At 41.5% G+C, this 10,267-nt stretch overlaps 1 protein-coding gene across 1 annotated transcript in view; it reads right to left on the bottom strand.

The window, feature by feature from the left end:
• Nucleotides 1-4,259: 4,259 nt before the first annotated feature.
• SOX6 (SRY-box transcription factor 6) overlaps nt 4,260-10,267 on the bottom strand; it is a 375,577-nt gene continuing 369,569 nt past the window's right edge. The window contains 1 exon segment of the mRNA XM_043971912.1: nt 4,260-9,941. Within this exon segment, the coding sequence (XP_043827847.1) occupies nt 9,638-9,941 (304 nt within the window). The 3' untranslated portion in view covers nt 4,260-9,637.

The raw sequence follows: 10,267 nt of genomic DNA, 5'->3' as shown, positions 1-10,267 counted from the left end.
CTAGAGACCCTCATGCTACTGAAGTCATCTGGGCCTTACCATCTATCCTACAGTCACTTCCCCAGGATTTCCCAGGCTTTTCTACCCACCTGTTCAGCTTATCTACCTGTGTTATCAGAAGACCAATTAAGGAACTGTGGATGCTCATCCTAGAGAAGACTCTGGGGGAAAGGGGACATGAGAGATGTATTCAAGAATCTTAACAGCTGCCCTGTGAAAGGATTCAATTTATTGGGCTTGGTTCCAGAGAACAAATCTAGGAGAAATGCATAGAAGCTATAAGGAGGCCAATTTCAGCTCATTGTAAGGAAGAACTTCCTAGTGATTAGAGCTATGTAGCAAGAGGACTCTCTGCCTCAGGAAATGGTGAGTTTTCCATCACTGGAGTTGTCTAATCAGAGACTGGATGGACACTTGTCATGGCTATTTGGGTGTTAAGGTAGGGGTGAGGATTAATCCATCAAATAGCAAGTTGGACCAGATGTCCCTTAAATTTTCTTTAGGCTATGATTTTCCTGTGACAAAAGAAGGAACCTCAGATCCTAATATTGGTGCCCACCACTTTGGGAAAGGTTTTTATTGAATGTAGAAACATTAAATCAGAGACATATCCAAATTTACAGGGAAGACAAACTCTGAGATTGTCACCTGAAACATAGGAGACACCAAAATGCTCAAAATATGTCATCGGTATCTCTCTTCCACCTCCCCACCATAGTCAAAGCTGCAAGAAAATGTATGTAATATCCTAAAGGTAGAAGGCAAACATATGCATATTGGGAAATCTACAAGACACAAGGTAAGTCAGGAGGAACTTGGGATTGATTTTCAAAGACTTAGAGGTAAAATCGTTATCTTTAATTTGACAAGGATCCAAGACAGTTTGGCATGAATGGAAACCCAACTCTTAAAAATCAGAACTATATAGCAATAGGCAATCCCTTTAAACTCTCAAAACCATGGTTTCCTCATCTGTAAAATGGGGACAATGATATTTACACTGCCTATCTCCCAGCTTTTCTATGAGGAAAGTCATTTGTAAACCTTACAGTGAACTATTGTTAATATTTTCCCCTTTTATGTCCATACATCAAGGATTTATAATTTTGTTAGTGTGAGAATTTCTTCTACCAACATAGACTTCAATCCATCTATAAATAGGTTGATGTTTTAGCAAATTTTCTGAGGCTCAGTGGGTTTAAGTGACTCACCCATGGTTACACAGCTAGTCAGTGTCAGAGGCAGAAACAGAAATCAGAACTTCATGTCTCCAGATCCAATGTCTTATTCATTATGCCATGCTTCCTCTGATTTCCCCCTTGTACTTGTATCTTAATAAATGGATCTTATACAAATTGCTTGATGAGTTTGGGGGTACATCATTTAATAGCAAATTGACCCCATGGAGGTAAAGATTCCTATCCTCTAGATAGGATACACCGTTCTAGAAACCAGTGCCATGTGGATCCAGTGTTTTGGAAGCCACCGGGCACACCCAAAGCATAGCCCAGCCATTCTTCTTCTTGGAATATTCCATCGAAGCCGTTAGCCAACTAGCTGAAGTTGCAGTCCACTGAGTGGAATAACTAGGACCCCTAGATTTTCATTCTACTCCTGGGTGTTGTAAGCACATACTTTGGCATAATTATTTCACTTTCCCAAAGGAGTGTACGTTCTCAACTCCACTTGACAAAGGACTTTTTTAAAGGCATAAAAAATTATGCTGTGGAGGGGAAGTTCTTGAAAGAACTGAGGGTTTTTAGCCTAGAGCCAAGACTTATGTTGGGGAAATGATAGTCATAGTCTTCAAATAGCTTAAAAGTTATTATGGGGCAGCTAGGTGGCACAGTGGATAGAGGACCAGCCCTGGAGTCAGGAGGACCTGAGTTCAAACCTGGCCTCAGATACTTAACACTTACTAGCTGTGTGACCCTGGGCAAGTCACTTAACCCTCATTGCCCTGCAAAAAAAAAAAAAAAGTTATCATGGAGAAGGAAGATGAAACTTGTTTCAGCTCCAGATGACAGATTAGAAGTAACAGGTGGGAAAATGTTGAGAGGCAGACTTGGGTTCTATAAAGGGTTTTTTTTTCCCTAATAGAGCTATCCAATAGGGGCATAGAATGAGCTGCTTTGGCAGGTAGTGTTCCTCCCTCATGGGAGGTCTTCAAGCAGAGAGAGGTTGGATAACCTCTTTCTGGGAATGTTACTGAGGGGATTCCTATTCAGGGATAGATTGGACTTATAAGATCTCTTTCAGTTCTAAGGAAAATCTATGACCCTAAGGATCAAAAAACATACATCACCTCCTTATTCCTCTTGGCTCAATCCACAAGCATTTCCTGCTGCAAAAATAGACATCCTCCCAGCATGAGCCACGAAATGACTGGGGTGGGCATGCCTTTCAAGACAAAGCAGCCTAAAAGAATTCCTTACCAAGAAGATGGGGGATGTAACCAGGAAGCTACTATAAGGCTGGTGACCTATCAGTTCCTTTTAGACAACCAGCTCAGCAATGCTGACTGACTCCAGTTTTTGTTTGTTTGTTTTTTATTGGACAAGAGGTAGAAATACATGTGTCGCAAAGACAAGAACACTCGCAGATGTCATAAAACAAAATTTATCTTTAATTTTGTAAGTGTCAACAGCAGTACAAAAGATGGAGTGATGGTGACTAGATTAAGGGTAGAGAGGACAGTCTTGAGGTAAATGAGCATAAATAGGCAGTTCTTATAGACACTCCCCTGGGGGGGGTAATACCCCCATCATGGCATATTATACGGTATCACCGGAGGATGGTGGCATGTTTAACATATCAGGAAAGCACCTTGTGCAAAAAAAGAGAGAGAGAGAGAGAGAGAGAGAGAGAGAGAGAGAGAGAGAGAGAGAGAGAGAGAGAGAGAGAGAGAGAAGAAAAATTATAGAAAGGGGAAAAAAGAAAAATAAAGAAATAACAAAATAAAGATAAAAGGGGGGGAGGAATATGTAGCAGGGGTGCCAACATACACCAGAATATATAAAGACAGTGTGCCTTTCAACTGTGTCTTTTCCATTAATTACTGAGGCAGAGGAGGAGAAGACTTTAAAAAAGTACCACTGAGAGATTATTGTATATCGAATTTACCTCACGTCAATACTGCACAACAAAATCCCAAGAAGTCTGTTTATGCGACGAAGCTAAGAATGATGATTCTCTTTTTAAAACTTTTTTCTTTTTTTTTCCTTTTTTTAACTTGAGAGATTACTTTGTCATCAATAGCTTTTTATCCTTAGCAAACTTTGTTTTCGGTGTTGAGAGGAGAGGGTGAGAAAGATGTGATGGCAACCTGTAAGTTCATTTAAAAACTTTACACTGGACTGTACAAGATTTTTTTTTTGATAAACTATTTACATTTTCAGACTTTAAAACATATTCAAAGCAGCAATAGACACTAGTTTTTTTTTTTAATCTTTTTCCTCTAGATGCCCAAATCATTACCAGCCATGGGCCCAGGTAGGTACCTGCATTGTACATAGAATTTCTATGAAGAAAACCTGCCAGTTAACATTTGCTAGAGGGTGTATCGCAACAGCAACCCCAGCATCTCCAGGGCCACACCTACAGTGTTGCTATAGGAACCAGAGCATAGTACCTTGACAACAGAGTTGCAGTTGTCCCTACAGCCCTACACAAACTTTACAATTGGAAACAGCAGCTAGCATGTCAGTCCAGCATGTCAGTGAATTGTGCTGATTAAATTAACATAGAGTACAATCCCACAATATACATCACAAACAAATTACGTCAGGAAATAAAAAGAGTTACAGTAAGATAAGTTATGTAGTAACAGCTTATAAGCTTGTCTTAATGTAATAAAAAAAATTTACATGGCAAATACAATAATGGATGGACAGAAATGCTAAGGATTCTATCATACTACAAGCTGGGGGGAGGGGCCATATGGAAGAGGAAAAGGTAATAATAAAACCTGTGCTTTCAAAAAAGCAAAAAAACACACATGACAAAGGGAGACAGACAGAAGCATGGCCTGAGGGAAAAAGAATGCACACATATACACACAGTGAAATATTTGCACATTCCCCATAATCCAGGAGCACCAAGGACCTCAGTTGGGGTTCTTCAGAAAGAAGAAATTAAGAGCACACCTGACTGCCAAGCTGCTCTCGAGCTCATGTATTGCCATCCATATCAAGTTGAAAATAGTTTTCAATGAGCAACCCCGCCCGGCCCCACCCCCCCCACAACCCTTAACCCCCATCCTGGAGGCCCTTACTCTGCCCCACCCTCAGAACCAAAGTCCTCAGCTTCCAGAATGCAGGAAATCAGGAACAAATGGTTCAGCTCCTGAAGGAAGGGGAAGGGAAAACAAATGTGTTTGCATATTGTTATTTCTGATGATCAATTATTATATCACATTCACCTTGGGGTCCTAACATTATACAGTATAAGAAAAATGGGACATGGTCAAAAGGAATCACTGAGAGAATTCATTTATTAAGAAAAGCATGTCAGGATGGGGTGGGGGTGGGGGTGACACAAGGAGGAGATGAAACCAAGTGCTTTGTAGGAGGGCACACACAATTATTCTTTGAGAAGAATGGATGTGAGTGCCAAGTCCATTCTTAAATGCACACCAATGGAAGGTTCCTCAGAGAGGGGGCACCACCTGTCCCTTTTTGTATGAAAAAATTAAGACCCAGGAAAGCATCAGGTTACATTTAACCAGCTGCAGTTCTTGGGCAATTCAATGGCACTGGGCACAGGGCATCTTGCATGGTCTCAAATGGCAATGTGACCTTTCTTGTCAGCTACTTGGGAAAACTACGTCTTACAAAACAATTAGGCCAAACTGGAGGGGCGGCTGGGGGCAACTAAACTGTGGTGCTGGGGCCAGAATGAGTTTCTCCTGGGGGACCAAGAGGCATACTCTGAACAGTGGTGGCCTGTGAATGGCTCATCCACTCCTTGCCCTGGGTGGGAATGCTTGGAGTAATCTGCTACTCCTTCACCCCTCAACTTCCCCAAAGGAAAAGAATGCAGTCTTTTATCTCAGCTTTGACACTACAAGGTAACTTGCTGGCCCTCTGATAAATAAATACCCTGGTGTTCGACAGGCCTAATGCATCCCAGGTTGTAAAGGCAGTCATCTCCAGTCCTTCCTTAGATAAGCTCTGGAACCAGATGTGGGAGGACCCACTGGGGGGTTCAGATCAAGCCTCTTCCAGGGCCAGTGCTTCACAAAGGAGGACCATGGGAGTGGATGGGGTTAGACTTTGTCATGATCTGGGTATCTTTGAAAACAAGAAACGGTTTATAATTGTACCAAACAGAAAAACACCACATTTGTTCTTTAAGCACAGGAATAGCCTGACAGCTTTTGTCCACAGACTTCCCACCCCACCTCCTCCCTCATAATTATATCATTTCAGAGGATGGGGCAAAGTCTGTGGATAAAAGCAATATGTACATGTGTATATATACATATCATATACAGACACACATATGCATATAGACGTATGCATATGTATGTGAATAGATGTACGTATATATACATATACATATATATATATTATATATATATATATAATCCCACCATTAACTACATGGCACAATGGTTAAAAAGAGTATTTCCTGCCGGTGCCCCAATTCCAAGTGATAGGGAAAAGTCCCATAAGTCCTCTTACAATTTGTAGATCATTTTCATCTGCAATATGACAATACCATGAACTAATGGACACAGAAATAATGAATCTCATATTATTCAAACTATTCAGTGTTGGGGTATGGTGGGAGCAGAGCAAGGGGTGGGGCTTTATTAATGAGTCTAATCTTGACAGCTTTTTTTTTTTTTCTTTTTCTTTCCAAATGCTATTCATGCTCTCTGCTATCAAACAGTAACAGGACTATTTTCATGCATTCTGCTTGGATTCACAAAGCAAATTGAGTTTCCTACCAGCTATCCTGGAAATTTGGTATTTTCAATGTATCGACTTTCTATAAGAAAAAAACAAAAAATAAGTCTGTGTCTGTGGACGGTGTCTTCTAAATTCCGTGAGAGCCCAAGTGAGAGGTCTTGCTATCCCAGCTCTAGGTCCAAGCCTGCGCTCTCACTGCTCTCTGGACTCTGATAATTCAGCATTTGCATGAGGTACAGTGACTTGTCAGCTTTTAATATGGACCAACATACATGGATACAGAACAGAAAAAGTAAATACATAACTTATACTTCACTAATTATTCATGAACCAAAAATAAAATTCTATTTCCTATGTTATATTTACACTTTTAAAAAAATCTAAAATGAGATGGTAGATTCATCAAAAGACTTTGTTTCGAGCCCCGACAAAAGTGAAATGAAGCTATCGCTACGATTGTCCTTTCTTAATTTCCACCAACATTTAGAGCCAAAGTTGGCTAATAAATACAATAAATTGCTTATGCGCACCATTGAGATCCAGAGACAACCTTCCCGTCTGACCCAATGAATGAATGAGACGGTTACAATCAGATCCTTCCTGAATAGCCTTTCATTTTTGAAGACCGTGGCTAGAAGTGACCGAGCCCCAGCGCTGAGGCGGGCGGGCGGGCAGGGGCTGCGGCTCCAACAAAGTGTTCATACACGCATGGATTTTGCATAAATAAATGAAATAACAAGACATAAAATGACTCAAATCCGGCAACTGCGGGGCAAGCCCACACGAGTCGAAACAGATGACTTTTGTTCATGTATTTTTCGTACAACAGTTTCACATTAGTCAGAAGTGATAAAAAATACCATTTATATCCAGTGCTTATAACACTTACAAAACAACATCTGTGAGTGTGTGTGTGTGTGTGTGTGTGTGTGTGTGTTTGTACTACGAGCAAAATCAAGTTTCAGTCCTAAAGAACAGTCCTTTGTTCTCCACCAGCCCAGAATATCATTTTGGCATGGTCATAAAAACAAAACAAAATTAACCAACTACTCTAAATGTTTGCCTTTGTGCAAAATTAATTACAGACGACACAATGCTAGCCATACAGCACTCTACCTATGCAACAGAACCAAGAAGGAAGGAGCAAGCAAGGTGTTGGGAAATGGGGAAGGGGGGGCAGGGCAAGAGAAAGAGAACTAAGGAGAGGTGACCAACTGGAGAAGTCAGTAAGACGATATAATAAATAGTCCATCTTTAATAAGTAATCCTCCTCCTCTTCTGAGCAAAAACGTATTCAAACAAAGTTCTGATCCCCAACTGATGTTAAGAACACAGCTTGTCTATCAGTACCTATATCAGCTTGTAAAGAGCGCTCACCAGCTAATGGGAGCCTGGAGCTGAGGCTCCTCTGGTCTAGACCTTTTTATTGCTATTGGGTATGGCCTTGGGTTTGGAGAAAATAAATACAAAGATCCTTTACTTGCTTTCAAGGGATGAGATGGCTCAAGAAATCTGACAGCCCTGTTCCTATGTCTTAGTAATGAGCTTGTATTTTGTCCCACTGGGAATGAACAGGTCTGGTCATTGACTTTCCAAATGGAAACAGTTGGGGAGGAGGGAGGGATGGGGGAGGCAAAAAGAACCATGTAATCGAAGAAGGGGATAGAGAACTGAGTTGTTGAACCTAAGAGGGAGCTGGTACCATTGGATGCCTAGGGACCCTAAAGCCAGGCAAGAGACCTCTCCAGGAATGGGTGCTGCTTGTGCCCAGTGAATTAAGTTCTGCATATTTTCTCCTGTTCTGTGCACACACAAGTACACAGGCACTCACTCACACTCACACACACACACACACACACACACACATACACACACACAAAGGGCTGGGCTGCACCCCACTTGCTGCAGAGATGGTGACTTATTTGTGTAGGTGAAGGAGGCAGGCAAAAGAATTCTTCTGCCTCCCCACGAACCATGAACTCTCGGTTCCCTGGTTCTAAAAGCAGGAACTTTTCACAAGGGGATCCCTTCCTTTCCTCCTTTCCTTTTGGCTTCTTCAAAGCTTACATTTCATTCCCCAAATGCATCCTGACTCACAATTTACATCTCTACTTGCATTATGGACTCTGTCGGGTAACTTTTCCCTGTCTTTGGGATTTTATAAACAAACCTGAGCCCCACATAATCACTAGTCCTGCTGGCCAGGACTGGCTCACTCTTCACCAGTAGTTCCTTTGTGGGTCTTGCAAGCGTGGACAGGGGTTGGCTCCTGGGCTTTCTTGTTTGGGGGAGGGGAGTTGGCAACCTGAATGAAGCCTGTCTCATCACTCCCTGCTGAGATCAGCTCCCATAGAATTCAGACATAGAATGGGAAGTCAGAAGGTTGGCTTGCTCAGCGGTAAGGGCCTATACCTGGGCAGCAAGTACACAGCCCTATAGCCAGTTACTTACTGTAAAGAATATTTTTGGCTTTAAAAAATTAACTTGAATTATCATTATGTTTAAGAAATGCTTCCAGATGTTCTGGGGACATACAATCCTTGCATACATTTTCATGTCTATAGCAGGTAATGGAGGACCAAAAAAAAAAAAGGGGTGGGGGGGAGTTAGGGGTAGAAGGGTAAAAATAAGGATTGTTAAGTTAATGCCACCAACAATGCTTTTTAAAATAAATAATCATTGGACCCTTGACATTCTGGAATGAATAAATTATTTAAGAGAAAATATGTTTAAGACTGAATGCCAGGGTTAAAGGCAAAGGGGAATGGGGGTTGTGAGAGGCAGCCTCACATGGGGACAAGCAGCCTTGTTCATAACTGGTGATCGCTCTGTTGTGTGGACATCACATCATATCATGTCACATCATGTCATGTCACACACTGATGGCACAGTGAGAGGCAAAAGCAGTTGGGTACATACATGGTGGCAACCAAGCTCACTCCTTACAATATCCTGTCTCCAGATTCCTGAGTACTTTACCATTTTCTGGAAAAGAAAAAAAAAAAGGAAAAAATACAACCTGTGGTTATCCTTTTTTTTTTAAGATGCCAAAGGATTGTCTAAGACTTTGCAGTGTCTCCCTTAAGACTTTCAAAAAAAATTCTTTTTTTTTTTTTTAAGATTCAAGAGTGATGAAAAAAGTTTGGCACATTAGAAGTTTAACTCTACACATGGAAAAATGGAATTCAGAGGCCTTTTTTAAGTGCTCTGCACGCAGCCGTGCTCGCGTGCCCGCAGACATTCTGCTCGCGTTCACAAGATGAAATCTGCAGTTGTTTGCTAACATAATTCAGAATAAAAACACATTCACAACCTGTAGGCCGGCACAGCATACCTGAGTGAGAATGTTTAACCCCATCTAAAAACAGTAACTTAAACCTTTATCAACATCCAAAAGAGAAAAAAAATAAGACCAAAAAAAAAAAAAAAACTAAGACTGGTAAGACAGCTATGGATTCAGATAAGTTTTCAAGTCCCGATGTCTCATATTTAATATATGTCTTCACCTAAATAAAAAACAAACAAAAAAAAACACAAGTTCATGAAAAATCAGGGAAAACTCCATCTGTCTCACACATTATGAAACAATTAAGACCATTCTGCTGATGTAATTGGGGAGCCACAAATGCATGCGGGCTCTTTAAGACTTTTTTTTTTGTTCAGGAAACAAAAATAAAGAAGAAAAAAACCCAGTCCGAGCATTTTGATTCTGCAAACACTCCTCAGTTGGCACTGACAGCTTCAGGACCTTCGTTTTCACTGCTATAGTCTGATTTGGGCTCATCTTCATAGTCGTCATACATTTCCATCTCATCCTCTCCGTTGATCATTTCATTCCCAGCCAGGCTTCCGCTGTCCGTCTTCATGCCATAAGTGCTCTGGATGACAGGGAGGCTGGGCTCCGGGCTGGCTGAGGTGCTGGAGCAGTCAGATGTCATCTGAGGAGATGGTGTGGTAGTTGCCATGGTAATAGCACCAGGATACACAACACCCGTTCCTGTGGTGATGGGAATCTGAGGCTGTTGCCTATATGAAAACAAGATTAAAAAGAAAAATACACATACATTTATATTCTCTGTGAGTGGCAAGAACACTGCTTCTACATATTTACCAAGATGGGGGACGAGGGTGCCCAAGCTAAGTTAGCTCTCCAACTGTGTTGGAATAAGGACTAGGTACTTGTCCTTCATTGGCTTGGGACTCAGTTTCCTCACCTATAAAATGTGGGTAATAATACGCTCCCTCTTGGGGCAGCTAGGTGGCGCAGTGGATAGAGCACCAGCCCTGGAGTCAGGAGTACCTGGGTTCAAATCTGACCTCAGACACTTAACACTTACTAGCTGTGTGACCAT

The sequence above is a fragment of the Dromiciops gliroides genome, chromosome 6 (assembly GCF_019393635.1).
Source record: "Dromiciops gliroides isolate mDroGli1 chromosome 6, mDroGli1.pri, whole genome shotgun sequence".
NCBI lineage: Eukaryota > Metazoa > Chordata > Mammalia > Microbiotheria > Microbiotheriidae > Dromiciops > Dromiciops gliroides.
Note: the sequence above shows the minus strand (reverse complement) of the source record. Positions and strands in the feature narration are given on the sequence as shown.